Raw genomic sequence first — 18,881 nt, 5'->3', positions numbered from 1 at the left:
ATGACCGCGGGACAATCGCCATCGCCAGCCGGGGGCTTTGACTTTGACTCTGACGGGCGGGGGGGGGGGGGGGGGGGGGGGGGGGGGGGGAGAGAGTGCAGTGGAGAGATAAGTTTTTTTGGCCTTCCATCACAGCGATGTGATGGATGTTTATGTAAATTATGTTGTGTCTTGGGTCTATTTGTTTGTAATGTATGGCTGCAGAAACGGCATTTTGTTTGGACCTCAAGGGGTCCAAATGACAATTAAATTGAATCTTGAATCTTGAATCTTGAATCAGTAACTCCACTGTTGTGCTACTGTGCTGCAGAATCACTTGGTATTTTCCTTTACTTGCATTTCAGCTCCATTTCATGTCCTCTTTTTGCCCTCCCAATTGCTATGATAAGCCAGATGGGATTTCAGAAGGCATCAAGAACATAGGACAGAGAAAATAGTCCGGGAGGAAGAAATGAGTACTGTGGATCAAGAACAGCTTGAAACAATGGGCCTATTGGCACAGTTTCTATATCTTAGCATGAACCAGAATCATGTATAACTTGTGGAACACAAGATTAGAAACAATGCGTTCATTAAATGTGAGGAACAATGACAAGGTGGTTATCAGTACTCATGACATAGTCTCCTCCATGTTGGAACAATTAAAAGCAGATTGAATAACTGCTTTACCAAACACCTCCACTCAGTCAAGAGTGCTTTGCTGAAATATGTACAGAAACAGAACAATAAAGTTCTTACTTATAGCAGCATAACAGGTTTGTAAACACAGAAAGAATAAGAGAAAAATAGGCTGGCAACACAGCAAAATATTTAACTAAAACACAAACCGTTCACAAGAAATGCCAAATCATTCAAAATCTTCACATTACAAATGGCTCACAGGAATGGCGTTAATCAATTTTAGACAGTACTTTATTTTGGTGAAATCACACTCATAACTTTCTCCGGCTCAGATCAAGGCGTTTTTCTCATGTGGACGCCTCTCAAACAGCCCACTACACGCAAGCAGAGTGAGAAACGGCCACACTCAGCTCCCATTCTTCAGCTGAGGTCCGTACCCCTGCGCCAATCATCATTGCCAGCAGAGACTGTTACTCGGGCTATTATACCCATGACATCAAGAGCCAAGAGTGTTTAATTGTCATGTGTACCAAAATAATTTATTTCAAAGGACTATTTAACTGAAATAGTACAAAATTCTTAGGAGAATGAACAAGAGGTCCCAAAGAACGCAAAGCATTAATAACAATTCAGTATCACTCCTAAATTCAATACAGATCTAGTCATATTTTATCAAATGAGACCTAGGTGCCATCGGAATTGTGTATGAGAACAGAAGGGAAGAGAATCTAGACAGGTCCTTCACCCCTATCTTCCCCACCAACAATAAGATCAGTCTTATTTTCTAAAGTCAGGCAACCGAGACATTGAAATTGTGTCTTGCCACAGGTTGCTGCATCTGATAAATGATTAAAAAGGAAAGAAGAAAAGGGTTTTACAAAAATAGAAACTGCTGATTACCTTCTTTACTACATCATCCAGATCCATTATCATGTGGTTAAGATTTTCTTCAGCAGCCAGAAGTTGTGGTCTAACAGAACTGATCTGAGTCTGCTTAGCTTCTTCAATTGTATTCCGAAGATTATCCAACTCTTCTCTGAAAAAATGTTTAGAAATTTGATTAGTCTTTGATTTGATTAATACTTAAGCCCTAGTATTTACCAGGATGTTGCCAGGACTAGAGGGTGTGAGCTATAGGGAGAGGTTAAGTAGGATGGGTCTCTATTCCATGGAGTGTAGTTGGATGAGGGGAGATCTTATAGAGGTGTATAAAATCATGAGAGGAATAGATCGGGTAGATGCACAGAGTCTCTTGCCCAAAGTAGGGGAATCGAGGACCAGAGGAAATTGGTTCAAGGTGAAGGGGAAAAGATTTAATAGGAATCCAAGGGGTAACATTTTCACACAGACGTGGTGGGTGTATGGAACAAGCTGCCAGAGTAGGTAGTTGAGGCTGGGACTATCACAACATTTAAGAAACAGTTTGACAGGGACATAATTAGAACAGGTTTGGAGGGTTATGGACCAAGCACAGGCAAGTGGGACTAAGGTAGCCGGGATATCGTTGGCCGGTGTGGGCGAGTTGGGTGGAAGGGCCTGTTTCCACACTGTATCACTCTGACTATTTTAACAATTTGTGAATTTGCATTTACCAAGGGAGGTGACTTTTCTTACTCATAATCAAAAACCCTTTAATTGCACAAACCAATTGGTACAGTTCACATTTCAGCAGATGGGGTTTGCAAAAGTGGCATTTCACTGTATTAAACTTAGAACGGTGCTAACAATGGTCCATGCTATAAGTTCTTATGAACCTATGAACCCCACGAGGTACATAACTAAGATAATATATCTCCAGGAAATACCTGTCATCTATTGTGACCTTCAAAAACAATGTGATACTGATATTGCTATTGGTTTATTTTTGTCACATATGCCAAGTTACAGTGAAATCTTTGTTTTATGTCCTATCCAGGTAAATCATAGTGTACACGAGTACAATCACACCATCCACGTAATACCATACACGACTAGTACAATCAAACCATATATAATACAGTACAGAAATAGGCCTTTCAGCCCAACTTGTCCATGTCGAGCAAGATACCCTATCTAAGTTAATCCCATGTGCCTGCGTTTGGCCTAAATCCCTCTATACCTTTCCTCCCCATGTATTTGTCCGTGTTTTTTAAATGTTGTTAATGTATCTGCCTCAACTATTGAAACTGTCCCCTCTCACCTTAAACCTATGTCCTCTAGTTCTTGATTCACCTGGGAAGACTTTGTGCATTCATACTATCTATTCCTTTCGTGATTTTATGTACCTCTGTAAGATCACCTATCAGCCTGCTGTACTATAAGGAATAAAATCCTAACCCGCCCAACCTCTCCCTGTAGCTCAGGCCCTCAAGTCCTGGCAACATCCTCATTGACCTTCTCTGCACTCCTCTTTCCAGCTTAATGCATCTTTCCTCTATCAGGGTGACCAAAACACAATACTCCAAGTATGGTATCACCAACATCTTGTATATTGGTAATATAAAATCCCACTTCCATTCTTTAATTACGAGACTGATGAAGAGGCAAAAACCTTCTTCACCACCCCATCTACCTGAGATGTTTCTTTCTGGGAATAAGATAAACTTCATAAACTGCAATAAAATCTTCCCTTAACCTGCATTTGATATAAAGATCGCAAGGATGAATTCCAGAAATTGTTCATCCCTGTCTGGCGGAAAAATATAATGGGGAAGTCGGCTCAACCGTGGCTAACGAGGGAAATCAAGGATAGTGTTAAATCCCAGAGGCATATAAATTGGCCTGAGAACGCAGCAACCGGAAGACTGGGAGACATTTAGAACTCAGCAAAGGGGTTAATTAAAAGGGGGGGGGTGAAGACCACGAAAGAAAGCTTACGGTGAATATAAAAACTGATTTAAAAGCTTTTTTAGATATGTAAAAAGGAAAAGATCAATGCAATTTTGGTCTCCTAATTTGAGGAAGGTCATTATTAATTTCTTCTTAAACATTTCTTCTTAAATCCTTCTTAGACTTTTCGTCTACTCCATTGCGAAATCTCCTCAAGGTATGCCTACTTTGAAGAAGTTCTCCTCCTCTCTCCGAAGACAGTTTAACAACCTCCTCTCTCACTGTCCCCCCCCCTCTGTGTTTCCCCCTTCCCTCCAACTCTACGGCCACAGCCTAACCCAGACCCGTTACCACAGCCACGTTTGCTTTTGCAGGACATGCCCGCACCTCCATCTTGTACATCATGGTTTCCAGCTCCAGTTCCCTACCTCCCAGTTCGGACCCAACCCGGACTATAGATACCGACTGATGGGGAATGGAGGTGTAGTCCCTGCTTTCTCCTCCCCGTCCCAGCTCTCCCTCAGCGCACTGCCTCCGCCTCTTCCTTTCTTCTTCCCAGCCCCCCCCCCCCCTCACAATAGTCTGAAGAAAGGTCTCGACCTGAAACGTTGCCTATTTCCTTCGGTCCATAGATGCTGCAGCACCCGCTGAGTTTCTCCAGCATTTTTGTCTATCTATTAATTTGAGGAAGGTCATTATTGAGGAAGAGACAACCTTGATTGGACTCATCCAGGATGGGGAGGAATCTGCCTAGACAAGAAGAGACACAGCTGGCATCCTGGTGCCACAACCTGGAGCTCAATGCACTTAAGACAGTGGAATTGATAGTAGACTTTAGGAGAGCTCCCCCTCCCCACACCCCACACCATCAACAACACCACAATCACATCTGTGGAGTATTTTAAGTTCCTGGGAACAATCATCTCCAAGGACCTTAAATGGGGGGCTACCATCGACTCCACAGTCAAAAAGGCACAGAGGATGTACTTCCTGCGGCAGCTGAGGAAGCACAATCTGCCACAGGCAATGATGGTCCAATTCTATACGGCCATCGTAGAGTCTGTCCTCACCTGGTCTGGTTTGGCTCAGCCACCAAGCACGATATCCGGAGGCTGCAGCGAATCATCCGATCAGCTGAGAAGGTTATTGGCTGCAACCTTCCCTCCATTGACGAACTGTACACTGCAAGGGCCAGGAAGCGAGCAGGTAAGATCATCTCTGACACCTCTCACCCTGGCCACAAACTCTTTGAATCACTTTCTTCTGGAAGGCGACTCCGGACTGTCAAAGCTGCCACAGCCAGACATGAAAACAGCTTTTTCCACGAGCAGTGGTCTCCTTTTGCTCTGGTATTTTATTTAATTCACATGTTTAATCAATAATGTTTTACTATTAATGTTTAATGTTTTATGTGTCATTCCTAATTGTCACTGTATGTCATGTGCGGGCGGAGCACCAAGGCAAATTCCTTGTGTGTGAATACTTGGCCAATAAACTTATTCATTCATCCATTGCTATTGAGAGAGTGCAGAGTATGGCGGGACGGACATATGATGAAAGAATGGGTCGACTGGGCTTGTATTCACTGGAATTTAGAATGATGAGAGGGGATCTCATAGAAACATATACAATTCTTAAAGGATTGGACAGGCTAGATGCAGGAAAAAAAGTTCCCGATGTTGGGGTAGTCCAGAACCATGGGGCACAGCTTAAGAATAAGGGGTAGGCCATTTCGGACTGAGATGAGGAAAAACGTTTTCACCCAGAGAGTTGTGAATCTGTGGAATTATCTGGAAGACAGTTCACTGGATATTTTCAAGAGAGTTAGATTTAGCTCTTATGGCTAAAAGAATCAAGGGATATGGGGAAAAAGCAGGACCGGGGTACTTATTTTAGATGATCAGCCATGATCATATTGAATGGTGGTGCTGGCTCGAAGGGCTGAATGGCCTACTCCTGTACCTATTTTTCTATGTTTCAATGCATCTCCTCAATTATCTGCCAATAGTACTAATTTCCTTCCCTGTTCACTGGTATTTAACTGCAGTGCATATTGTGGATGGTGCACAAGATGACAATGGGTGTAAAACAATCAATATTTGTCATGTTGGACGTGGAGTCAATCAATTGAAAGGCCATGATTATGCCAATGAAGCTGGGAGTTAATTTATCCTTCTGCAACTCAAACTAAGCGGCAGTAAGCAGGTTATTTTTGACAAAGTGATGCCTCATAACAGCCTTAATGAAACTATTTGTGTTTGTGGATTGGGGATTGAATAGTCAGCTGGTAACTGTCCAGATTGGTTGCCTTTCATGGGTTATTTTCCACACCATCAGGTGGATGGAAACATTGTAGATTGACTGGTTAGGACTTACAGCTGGTTCCAGAGTGAAAATCGTCAGAATTACAGCCATGACATTATCCAATTCTACAGGTCGGGCTTATTCATTGCTCTCAACTATTTCTTGACATTGAGTGGATTCAACCAAAGTGATTGAAGACTGGCCTATGTGATGCAGGGAAACAAAAAATGGATCATCTATAAACGGCACTCCTGGTCAAAGATGACCACAAATAGAAACAAGCCTCATCGTTATTATTCATTCATTGGTTTGAGCAACATTGAGGATGAGTATATTCTCAGTGCCACCCCACTTCCCATTCTTTGCAGCTTTTTCTTTGCATTCCCAACTGCACCAGAAATAACCTTCAGCTAAAATGTCACAGAAAAGGAAGGAATATGTCTGAGGGAATTTCCAATGCAAAGTACCTGATCTCGGAATTAATCTTTAAGCCGTGAAGGTCAAGAACACACAAAACAGACTCCGCTGTCCGGGTTGCCGGACACAGAGGATGAAGGCAACCTTCATCCCCAGGGCTGTCCAGCTTTTTAATGCTGATCACTGACTCATGAACATATGAAATGAAATAACCTTCTATATACACTTTTTAATTGAAGCACTTAGGAAGCACTTTAAAAACTATTACAATGTGTTGAATGTTGATGTGCGGTGCGTGTTGTGTGACTGTGCAGTGTGTCTGTGAAATGCGTGTGCTGGTTGATTGTGCAGTATGCGTGCTGCTTATGTTTGTTGATTGTGTCCCTTTTAAAAAAGCTACTGTAATCCGCCCTATTAAATTGCCCCTCGGGGACGAATAAAGTGCTTTGAATTGAATGAATTGAATAAAACAGAAAACTTACTTGGCCTTCGACAGAGCATCCGATGCTCGGTCCACAAACTTGCTGCGAGTGATTAGAGCATTGTCCAAAGCTCGCCACTGTTCCGACTTTCGGTCTGCAGAATGCTGGTAAGGAAGAATTAAATCTCTATAAAAATGAACATATCGTAAATCTGATGTCATAACAGAGAAATAGAAAGTTTATTAGGCTAAAAATAAATGAACGTTCCAATTGACAGTATTTTGCTGCATATGTCAATACTAACATTATCACAGCAGAGAACAAGATAGGAATCAGAGAGATAGTGTTCTCAGCAACCATATCCCAAAGGCTGTTTTTCCTGTGCAGTACCAAGGTAAAATGAATTATCCTTGGGACTGAAGATGAACTTGGAAGGTGACCCAGATCCACATAGGAACCAAGGTTCCATCAAAAGACTCTTAAGCAACTGGACAAACTAAAAACTGAATCTTGTGGGTAGTAAACTACCAGTTCTGGAATAGGTGGTTCAAAAAGTGGCTTGCGCGGGAGCCTTTAAACGAATTTGCTAACAATTTAATGATTTTGTCTCCTTCAGGTTTTACCTCAGATTCGTCCATGGCTTCCTTCAACCTCCTAGAATGAGAGGTAATGGCTTCAATTGCTGAATCTTGAGCTTCAATTGCCTGGAGTGTTACTTGGGCACTCCTGCCAAGAGCATCCTCCAACGTTGATGCTATTGCTGATTAGAAAGAATGAATATTTTGGTGAATATTAAATCGGCATTACAATTCGATTTGCTTTTAAACAAATTAAGAAACCACTCTGGTCTCTAGAATATCATCAATATTGGATATTCAGTGAAGCAGAATGGTCAAAATCAAAACTTATCAATTGGCAATTTGCCAAATGAGCTGTATGTGAAATATTTAGTTTATGATGCATCACATTTGAAACATGACCTGTCCACGTTGACTTTCATAGATGCTTTGCCAGAATAAAATCAGGAATGTAAATTGGAAGAGAACCCCAACATCCCAAGGTGAAAACAGCTAGTTCGCAAAGGCTTAAAAATATCAATAGTGCATTTATTTCAACAAATCATAATGGAAGAATACAATTTTATTTCAAACTTCATTCTTATCCTAAATGAACAGTAGAGATACAAGAATTTGACAGTCTACCCTTCATGCAAAGCTGAAATAAAATGAAATTAACAAAATTGCAGTCTGTGGTAAAAAATTTGAAAATGCTGGCATTAAACTAAATTCTGCCATCATGGCCTTGAGTGACATAAAAACCTGGTACAATTTCAAGGTTCAACCAACACATTTATTTTGGCACACAAAAAAGCTGGAAAAACTCAGCGGGTGCAGCAGCATCAATGGAGCGAAGGAAATAGGCAACGTTTCGGGCCGAAACCCTTCTTCAGACTGATCGGGACAGACTGATTCCTTCGCTCCATAGATGCTGCTGCACCCGCTGAGTTTCTCCAGCTTTTTTGTGTACCTTCGATTTTCCAGCATCTGCAGTTCCTTCTTAAACAAATTTATTTTGGTGTCCTGTCCACCGTCTCAATCACTATGGGGTTACAAGAAGAATGCAGAAGCTGGAATAGCAAACAATCTGCTGGGTCAAGCAACATCTGTGAATGGAAAAGAATGATCACGCTTTCTGGTCAAAACCCTGTATCAGGACCGAGAGTGGAGAGGGGAGAGGACCAGTACAAGGAGAGGGGGAACAGTGAAACAGAGCAGGAAGATATAGGGAGACAAATGAGAGGCAGGCATTTGGAGCCAGGTAGGAAAGTGGGAGGCAGAGGTAGGTGAATAATGGATGGAGACAGACAGCAGAGGAATATTTGGGGGGAAAAAATGAAAATAGGTCAGATGAAGCCAGGAGAGGATGAAGATGGATAGCTTAGAGAGGGTGATATGCAGAAACACAAAGGTCAATGCTGGAATCTGCTAAGTAAGGAACGTGAATATATGAACTATTAGCAGATAGTGAATAGGGACAGGGTCAAATATCAAGTAATATGACCAATTAAGGGATTATCTAGTCACAATGATCACTGTGGTACCACATGCACACAATTTGCCATATTTTCTACATTGTAATAGTAAAAGTACTTCAATAGCTTGAAAGACAATACTAGACAAGCTTTTCTTCATTTACAATGCATTCAGAAAGTATTCAGACCCCTACACTTTTTCCACATTTTGTTACGTTACAGCCTTTTTTTTTAAATGGATTTAACTCAATTTTTTTAATCGTCAATCTGCACACAATCCCCCAGAATGAAGAAGTGAAAACAGGCGTTTATAAATGTATAAATGTTTGCATATTAATTAAAAAGAAATAACTGAAATATCACATTTACATAAGTATTCAGACACTCAAAATTGAGCTTAGGTTCATCCTGTTTCCATTGATTATCCTTGAGATGTTTCTACAACTTGCTTGGAGTCCACCAGTGGTAAATTAAATTGATTGGACCGGATTTGGAAAGGCACACACCTGTCTATATAAGGTCCCACAGTTGACAGTGCATGTCAGAGCAAAAACCAAGCCATGAAGACAAAGGAATTGTCTGTAGACCTCTGAGACAGGATTGTGTTGAGACACAGATCTGGGGAAGGGTATAAAACCATTTCTGCAGCATTGCAGGTCCTGAAGAGCACAGTGGCCTCCGTCCTTCTTAAATGGAAGAACTTTGGAACCACCAGGACTCTTCATAGAGGTGGCCGCCCGGCCGAACTGAGCAATTGGGGGAGAAGGGCCTAGGTCAGGGAGGTGACCAAGAACCCGATGGTCACTCTGACAGAGCTCCAGAGTTCCTCTGTGGAGATGGGAGAACCTTCCGGAAGGACAACTACATCTGCGGCACTCTATCAATCAGTCTTTATGGTAGAGTGGCCAGATGGAAGCCACTCCTCAGTAAAAGGCACATGACAGCCCGTTTGGAGTATGCCAAAAGGGTTGTTTTCTCTGGTGCTCTGGTTTGGAGGAAACCAGGCACCACTTATCAGCTGGCCAATACGATACCTACAGTGAAGCATGGTGGTGGCAGCATCGTGCTGTGGGGATGTTTTTTAGTGGCAGGAACTGGGAGACTAGTCAGGATCGCGCGAAAGATGGACGGAGCAAAGTACAGAGAGATCCTTGGTGAAAACCTGCCCCAGAGGGTTCTAGACCTGACTGGGGCGGAGGTTCACCTTCCAACAGGACAACGACCCTAAGCACACAGCCAAGACAACGCAGGAGTGGCTTCGTGACAAGTCTGTGAATGTCCTTGAGTTGCCCAGCCAGAGCCCGGACTTGAACCCAATCGAACATTTCTGGAGGGACCTGAAAATAGCTGTGCATCAACGCTCCCCATCCAACCTGACAAAGCTTGAGAGGATCTGCAGAGAAGAATGGGAGAAACTACACAATTACAGATGTGCCAAGCTTGTGGCGTCATACCCAAGAAGACTTGAGGTGGTAATCGCTTCCAAAGGTGCCTCAACAAAGTACTGAGTAAAGGGTCTGAATGCTTATGTAAATGTGATATTTCAATTATTTCTTTTTAATTACTTTACAAAAATTTCTAAACACCTGTTTTTGTTTTTTTTATTATGGGGTATTGTGTGTAAATTGATGATAAAAAAATAATTAAATCAATTTTAGAATAAAGCTGTAACGTAACAAAATGTGGAAAAGTGTAGGGGTCAGAATACTTTCTGAATGCACTGTACATGAAAGAGTAAGAGATCATAGAACCCTAGTGTGGCAAGTACTGCCATGGTTGGGTGAAGATTAAAAGCAATACTTTGCCACAAAAAAAAACAATACCGGCAGAATACCGTCACACTAAGGATGATAGTCAACACAAAATAAATTAGCTTGAAAAAATAAATTTGAAAATGTTTTTATTTACCTTCAACTTTAGCATGCTCCTCCAAATCTTTCTGAATTAGATGTTTTGCCACCTCATCAGGCGAACGTTCTTCTATGCGTTGCCCCTTCGGGCCGTCATTTTTACAATCACAGCTTTTATCTTTGCAGAAGGAATATTTATTTTTAATGACCGGAAGCCCACAAAATAAACCAACATAAATTAGCTGAACCAAATTGCTCAAAATACCATCCAAAAGAGATTTCTCTCCAGCTACAGATTTTTTGTGTTGTCGGTTTTTTTTTTAACTCTCGACTCTTGATTCCCTACATTTTACAATCAATTTTTCATTTCATCAGCTATGCTGTAACATTTTTCTTGAATCCAAAATACTCAATTATGTTTTATCAAAATCATCTCCAACTAAAGTTTTTAGCACTAATGTATTTTTCACAGAAAAAAAGATCAGTAAATATAGCTGCTTTGAAAATTATATGTTCAGTATTATTCACTGAAGGTCAGTCTCAGCAACCACCTGCTGAGACAGCAAGAGGTCAGGAGAGAATTATTCAAGCTTCATAGTTAAGGAGGATAAAGGCACACCATCAGTTATGCTCTGATGAGAATTGAGAATGCGCCAGATATCTTAGCACTGAACAGAAATGGCAATACATATATACATACCTTCTGAGGAATTGAACTCAGAATACTCAATGCACAGTACATTAGGTTACTGGCTATTGGTTTAGTTTTGAATGAAAAATGTAACACCCCAGTGATCTAATGAAACGTGCAATATAATATGGTAGTAATGCTCTCTAATTGAGCAAAACGTTATCTCTGGTAAACCCCCACGGGTAACTTTACTTTTTCAATAAAATCCACTTTACCTACCATTTGTGTGTTTCATTTTATGCTCACTCGTAATTTCTGAACTCTCCTCGTAAACATCGAGTTCAACTTGGACCACGGGAGCAGGTATGGAAGGGGCATCACCAACAGCAGAAATAATTGCAGCGGCATCTGTCGACGCATCTGAAAACAGTTTGGGTTTGTGGTGAACAAGAGAATTATATTCTTTAAAAGTCATGCTTTAAGAGATATACAGTCAAGATCTCACTTCATACTCCTACATTCACTGATTTACGAATGTCATAGAAACTTGTCCGTGCCGACCAAGGTGCCCCATCGAAGCTAGTCTCACTAGCCCATATTTAATCCATATTCCTCTAAACCTTTCTTACTGTATGTACCTGCCCAAATATCTATTTGTGTTTCCAGTAGTAGGAAAGTCTAGGACCAGAACCAATAGACTCAGAATAAAAGGACGTACCTTTAGAAAGGAGACGAGGAGGAATTTCTTTAGTCTTAGATGTTGGAGAATCTGTGGAATCCATTGCTATAGCCTGCTTTGGAGGCTAAATCATTTGGTATATTTAAGGCATTGATTGACAGATTCTTGATTAGTAAGGTTGTATGGGATTATGGGGAGAAAACAGGAGAATGGGGTTGAGAGGGAAAGATAGAACATCGATGATTGAATGGCGGAGTAGGCGTTGGGTCAAATGGCCTAATCCTGCTCCTATAATCTTTGAATTTATGAAAATGTTAAGTCATTGTACCCGTCTCAACTACTTCCTCTGTCAGTTGACCACAGGTTCCGATTACATCTTTCCCCTCTTACCTTATGCCCACTCTTTTTAATTACCAACTACCATCGCAGCTGAATCAGCTGATACAGAAACAGGAGGAGTTACACAATGTAGAGTGGACGGAGATCAGTGTTGATGTGATGCCAATTTCTGTGCCAAATCCAATTATAATCATGTACTTTCCAGGCATAAATCAAATTGCTCATAGCTATTGGAATGTTATCTCAATGCACTCTTCCACTTGGCACTCAATCTAAGTGCCTTTCTTTGCCCACATGACCTTTCCACATACATTGCACATCAACTTCGCTTTTTGATTAAAAAGCTATTTGAAATATTGTTCCTGCATTATTTCATACGAGTACTTTTTTTATTTTCACTCAAATAATTAAATTTTCATCTGCCTCTTCTCCAAGCATTGGAGCATCGTCAATTTCACTTTAAAATTCCCACACTAACCTAAACTACAAAACATCTGATTTGGACCCAAAACGGTTATAAATTCCCCGACCCGAAACGTCGACTATTCATAGATTCATACAGCAAAAGACCCTTCCGCCCAACTCATCCAATGACTCATCGAGATAGTCCCATTTGCCCGCATATGGCACATGTCCTTCCAATCCTTTCCATGTACCCGTCCAAGGGTCTTTTAAATGTTATTCTATCTGCCACAACTACCTCCTCTGGCAGCTCATTTCATAAACCCACCACCCTCTTAGTAAATCCGTGTCCTCCAGAGATGCTGTCTGACCTGCCAAGTTTATCAAACACTGTGTTTTCATCATTTCCAGCATCTACAGTTCCATGTCTCTATAAATTTAAGACTTAAAATTACAATAGACAATAGGTGCAGGAGTAGGCCATTGAGCCCTTCGAGCCAGCACCGCCATTCAATGTGATCATGGCTGATCATCCCCAATCAGTACCCTGTTTCTGCCTTCTCCCCATATCCCCTGCCTCCGCTATCTTTAAGAGCCCTATCTAGCTCTCTCTTGAAAGCACCCAGAGAACCAGCCTCCACCGCCCTCTGAGGCAGAGAATTCCACAGACTCACAACTGTAAAAAAGTGTTTCCTCATCCCCATTCCAAATGGCTTACTCCTTATTCTTAAACTGTGGCCCCTGGTTCTGGACTCCCCCAATACGGGAACATGTTTCCTGCCTCTGGCGTGTCCAAACCCTTAATAATCTTATATGCTTCTATAAGATCCCCTCTCATCCTTCTAAACTCCAGAGTGTACAAGCCCAGCCACTCCATTCTCTCAGCTTATGACAGATTGCAGTGCAGAAAAACATAAAATACCCTCAGCTCAGTTCCGCTGAAACTGGGCAGAAAATAAAGAAAGTTAAATGTTCTGGTATCTTGACAACTGGCACTGAGATTGATGCGCTTGCTTAGAAAAGGATGAAAGCATGTTCGATGGGCTAGTAGAAGGAAAAGTAGAGATGCACAATTACTCATTCAGGAATTAACAAATGCTGGAAGACAAGACATAACAGGTTCCAGCATTTAAGAAATACAGATGTTTTAGATTGACTATGAAGAAAGACTGGATAGACTTGGTTTATACTCTCTAGAATTTAGAAGATTGAGAGGGGATCTTATAGAAACTTACAAAATTCTTAAGGGGTTGGACAGGCTAGATGCAGGAAGATTGTTCCCGATGTTGGGGAAGTCCAGGACCAGGGGTCACAGCTTAAGGATAAAGGGGAAATCCTTTAAAACCGAGATGAGAAGAACTTTTTTCACACAGAGAGTGGTGAATCTCTGGAACTCTCTGCCACAGAGGGTAGTTGAGGCCAGTTCATTGGCTATATTTAAGAGGGAGTTAGATGTGGTCCTTGTGGCTAAGGGGATTAGGGGGTATGGAGAGAAGGCAGGTTCAGGATACTGAGTTGGATGATCAGCCATGATCATATTGAATGGCGGTGCAGGCTCGAAGGGCCGAATGGCCTACTCCTGCACCTAATTTCTATGTTTCTATGTCTATGTTTCTACTATTGGCGTAAAAAAAAAAAAATCTGTTTAATACAGTTAACCCTTATTATAACAGATCATAGAGGGGGGAAATAGTATCCATTATTGCCGACTGTCTGCTGTAACCAAGTAATGATTATCGTGTAATAGAATATCATTGCATAAGTAGTAGAAGCAAAGAACTGCAGATGCTGGTTGATACACAAAAGCACACAAAGTGCTGGAGTAACTCAGCAGGTCAGACAGCTTTCCTGGAGAACATGGATAGGTGATGTTTCGAGTCAAGATCCTTCTTCAGACTCTCAGTTTGAAACTGGGCCTGGAATCCTGGTGAGTTGAGGCAAGGATTGGTGGAGTCATTGGTCCCTGTTGGCGCGCGGCCAAATTGCAGGTAAGGGCCAGTGATGGCGGCAGTGGCAGGCTGGAGGCAGTGGAGGAAGCTGGGTGGGCCAGTGATGGCGGCAGTAGGTCTGGCCCGGAAGCAGACATGGAGGTGGCGCGAGCCGGGGTGGCATCGGCGACACGGGCCGGGAATGGCGTCGGCAGCCTGGACTGGAAGGTGATGCGGGTTGGGAGTGGCGTTGGCAGCCCAGCATAGCTGTGAAGGTTGGTAGATGCAATCACTATAGCCGAAATCAGTTATAAAGAGGTCCATAATAACGAGGGTTTATTGTGCAGCCACTGTTCTTCATCATCAACCACTATCACAGCTGAATCAACTAACTGATACAGGACCAGAAGGAAACCATTATGGAGATACATAAGGTAGAAACAGGTAACTACAGATGGTGGTTTGAAGAAGGGTCCTGACCTGAAACATCATCCATCCATGTTCTCCAGGATGCTGCTGACCTGTTGAGTTACTCCATTATTTTGTGTCCTTTATTATGGAGTTACATAAAGTAAGGTGAACCCAGTTCTGTGTTGATCATAAACACTGGCATTGACGAGAGAGAAATACGGTTCAGCCCACCAAGTTTATATCGACCATCAATATTTATATATGACTCCGTCACAAATCCCATTGTATTCTCATCTTCTCCATCCCCTCATCACCAAATTCTATCTTCAACTGGGGACAATTTACAGTGGTCAAATAACCTATACATTTTTCATCATGGGAGAAAGGAGGAAACTGGAGCACCAGGAGGATATTCACAGTTATAGATTAAAATGGCCCTTCGGCCCAACTTGCCCACACCGACCAACATGTCCCATCTACAATAGCCCCACCTGCCTGAGTTTGGCCCACATCCCTCTAAACTTATCCTATCTGTCTATCTGTACCTGTCTAAATGTTTCTTAAACGTTGCGATAATAAAATAGAGATATTTATAGTTAAAATACAGCTGAAAGCTGCAAACTTCACACTATCAGAACTGGAAGTCAAGTTTGATCCCGTCACCAAAGCTGTGAGGCAACAGCTCTGCAACCTGTGCCATCTACCTCTGTGCCACAGCTGTCATGTCGTATTAGGAACAATTAGGAATATTTGAGAGAATAAAAAATGAAGTTTTAAGCATAAAAATATACTCAGTAAACTTTTTTTTAAACCAATGGACAACCTGACCAATTCTAGTTCAACACATGTTGCTCTTTTCTCTACACCCATTTATGGATTACCCAATTAGTTTGGAGATGATCTATTTCTAATTGGGCATTCACCCAACAATTCTTTTGAGATACTGTAGAATATTGTCCAACAGTACGAAATAACACGCAATAAAATCTTAAATTACATGATTCAGTATTAGTTCCTCCTTCAATCGGTAAAGCTTCTTTATCTTTATTACGCCTGGTTTTCGGCTGTTTGGAATCTTTCAACACTTCAGCGGTCGTTGATATTTTCAATGGTCCCTCAATTTCCTTTAAACAGAAAATTAAATGTAGAATTAACCACGTTGCCGTATTACACATTTCAAAATAATCCATAGAGCTGAAAATGCTTGAGCACAACAGGCAAGTTGTGAAAATAAATGCTTTGATTTAAATTTCTCTCACATAATCAAAACATGGTTCTGGCTCGGCGAACAATCCTGCTCAGGTGGACGGAACCTACTCCGCCCACTCATACACAATGGCTGACAGATATTATGTCCTGCCTAAAGCTCGAGAAAATCAGGTACTCACTTCAACGTTCAAATGGAAGGTTTCAGAAAGCGTGGGGACCTTTTTTAAATGCATTCCGGGCTTTGTAAATGCTTGATCATTAAGTACAGTTTAACAGTCTACCCATTCACTTATCGTGGATGATATTTGCATAGGCTCACTGGCAGTGACTGGGGAGGGATTCTTTTTGGTATCTCATTTTGCTTTTATTGTTATTGTCTTGTTATATGTTGGCATAAGTTGCTTTTTATGTATTCTTTTCGTACACTCTGTCTGTAACAAATGGACAACTTTGCACTTTATGTCCTGAAAACTAAATAAAAAAGATTTTGATTTTTTTTTACAACATGTTTCTAAGGTTTCATATGACATTGCACCACCCACCCAAATTCTACTTCAGAATAACTAATTTTACAAATGTTAGCCAATACAATAAAAAACATTTTTTAGAATCAGTTTGCTGTATTACTTTACATTAGTGTCTGACCGGAAAACACAAGTAATCTTGAATAAATGTTTGGAATACAATTGGAGAGTCAAACAAAGTCTACTCTAATGCTTTCCAGCACTCCACAACTACTCTAATGCTTTCCAGCACTCAAACCTATTTCAAAAGATTCTCAGCAGATGTGACCAGGTTTACTTATCCAAGAGTGTTGGAGTAACTAAGTGGATCAGGGAGCATCGCAAGGAAAAATTGATGCGACGCTTCAGATCGGAACCCTTCTCAGACTTCTGAAAAAGGGTCCCGACTTGAAACGTCACCTATCCATGTCCTCTAGAAATGCTGTCTGACCCACTGAGTTACTCCTGCACTTTGTGTCCTGTTGTGTAGATCAGCACATGCAGTTCCTTGTTTCTACATATACAAGAATTGAAACAATTTTAATACAACCAATTGAGGAAAGGCAATAACAAGACTACAAGGATTTGAATAACTGTGTTTCTCTCCACAAATACTGCCTGAGGTTTTCCAGTATTCAGTTTTTATTTCACACCATCTCCAACCATAGACATGCAAACTACAATTCATGAGCCTTCTTTAGCCTACAAAATTCTGCTACTGTGGGTCATAAACTTGCGTTAGCTTAGCCGTACTCTTCCTTTTGTAAATTTTTAGTTTATTTTTTGAATATGGTGAGACTGTGTACTTGTAAAATCCAGACACTGGTACCATCATCTCATCTATTCCAAAGGGAACATTAATATCTGCCTAGACACAAAATGCTGGAGTAACTCAGTGGTCAGCCAACATCTCTGGAAAGAAGGAATGGGTGTAGTTGCGGGTCGAGACCATTAGTCTGAAGAAGGGTCTCGACGCAAAACGTCACCCATTCCTTCTGTCAAGAGATGCTGCCTGACCCAGCATTTTTACTAGTTACTCCAGCATTTTGTGTCTACCTTCGATTTAAACCAGCATCTTTCCTATACAGCGCGGCCTGTGGACTTCGGGAGCCGCGGCCTCTGGCAGCAAGCGGCCGTTCCAGACACTCCAGGCTGCTGAGAATGAGAGTGTTCCTCCGACGCCGGAGCTCCATCATCCGGCGAGAGGGCCTGAAACATCGGGCCGTCGTCACGGCAACTGCGGAGGCCTCAAATAAGCTCCGACCACAGGTGAACAAGAGGAAGAGGACTGGACTTTGCTGCCTTCCCTCATAGTGAAAAACATTGTGGGGGGATGTTTTTATGTTTAATGTCAAGTTCTTTAATGTTGTGTTTTATTTTTATTGGTGTGCTGCAAATGGCAACTCAAATTTCACTACACCAAAAATGGTGTATGTGACAATAAATGTCCTTTGTCCTACATTAATATTTGCCTGTGGCAGCAATTTGAGAAACTCAAAATGGGGCAATAAAATTAAATGAAAATCTATTTTGAAGTTCTGATGGAGGGTCCTCACTGTTTGTATTTCCACAGATGTTGCCTGACCTGCTATGTATCTCCAGCATTTTTTTTCTGAGACAATGGAACTAAAATTTGTACATAGCCTACCATGCCACATGGCTTCTAAGCTTTTCATGTCTGTTACACGGTACATATTTCTGATACAGATATCGATTTTTATATTTGGATTGGTATATCTGGAAAGCAGAATTAATTCAAGTTTTGGTTTAAGCAGAGAAAATAATAAAGGGAATTCTTTATGTAAACAGTTTTCGAAATGAATATGACAACAGATTGACAGTGTAGATTATTTCCAATGGCTAATGTATCCATACCTGTTTCTTTGGAGGCATGACAAACGATGCAGGCCCAAGGGTTAATTCAAACACTTTTTCAGAGTATGGGACGGTTTTCTCTACATTCTTACGAAATTTGGGATCCCACTTTGCATATAATAAAGTGCCACCAAGGCCACCTCCAATAAACAGGATACTTCCTCCTACAATTTTGCCCACTGTAGCGCTACGTATTTGAAGACAAAAAAAAAGCACACTGTTGATTACAAATGATATAGCTTTCTATACATCACAATAGTCATTCATTGAAAATAGTAATTTTCTGTCCTATTATGCGTTGCTGAAAGCAAGCACCAATATACACTAAACATCAGGGCCAGGAAAAATCTTTCTCACACCATTTACAAGCTTAAGATTGCTCAAATAAGTTACTTTCAACATAAAAACTGATTTTTTTAAATTTAAGCTAATTTTGCATTTTATAAAATA

At 41.3% G+C, this 18,881-nt stretch overlaps 2 protein-coding genes and 1 non-coding gene across 3 annotated transcripts in view; 1 reads left to right on the top strand and 2 right to left on the bottom strand.

The window, feature by feature from the left end:
* Positions 1-18,881, top strand: part of ptcd3 (pentatricopeptide repeat domain 3) — a 354,967-nt gene that overhangs the window by 80,815 nt on the left and 255,271 nt on the right. The gene's annotated exons all lie outside the window — the stretch shown is intronic.
* The window catches only part of immt (inner membrane protein, mitochondrial (mitofilin)), a 48,181-nt gene that overhangs the window by 17,881 nt on the left and 11,419 nt on the right, over positions 1-18,881 (bottom strand). Inside the window, exons 3-9 of the mRNA XM_055649881.1 lie at positions 18,432-18,618; positions 15,842-15,968; positions 11,365-11,505; positions 10,513-10,632; positions 7,196-7,332; positions 6,633-6,736; positions 1,522-1,657 (exon numbers count right to left, since the gene is read on the bottom strand). Coding sequence (XP_055505856.1) covers positions 1,522-1,657; positions 6,633-6,736; positions 7,196-7,332; positions 10,513-10,632; positions 11,365-11,505; positions 15,842-15,968; positions 18,432-18,618 — 952 coding nt within the window. The remainder of the gene's footprint in view (positions 1-1,521; positions 1,658-6,632; positions 6,737-7,195; positions 7,333-10,512; positions 10,633-11,364; positions 11,506-15,841; positions 15,969-18,431; positions 18,619-18,881) is intronic.
* Positions 945-1,082, bottom strand: LOC129704878 (small nucleolar RNA SNORD94). Its single transcript, XR_008724811.1, has one exon. It is a non-coding gene; the product is annotated as a small nucleolar RNA SNORD94 (small nucleolar RNA).

The sequence above is a fragment of the Leucoraja erinacea genome, chromosome 1 (assembly GCF_028641065.1).
Source record: "Leucoraja erinacea ecotype New England chromosome 1, Leri_hhj_1, whole genome shotgun sequence".
NCBI classification, from domain to species: domain Eukaryota; kingdom Metazoa; phylum Chordata; class Chondrichthyes; order Rajiformes; family Rajidae; genus Leucoraja; species Leucoraja erinaceus.
Note: the sequence above shows the minus strand (reverse complement) of the source record. Positions and strands in the feature narration are given on the sequence as shown.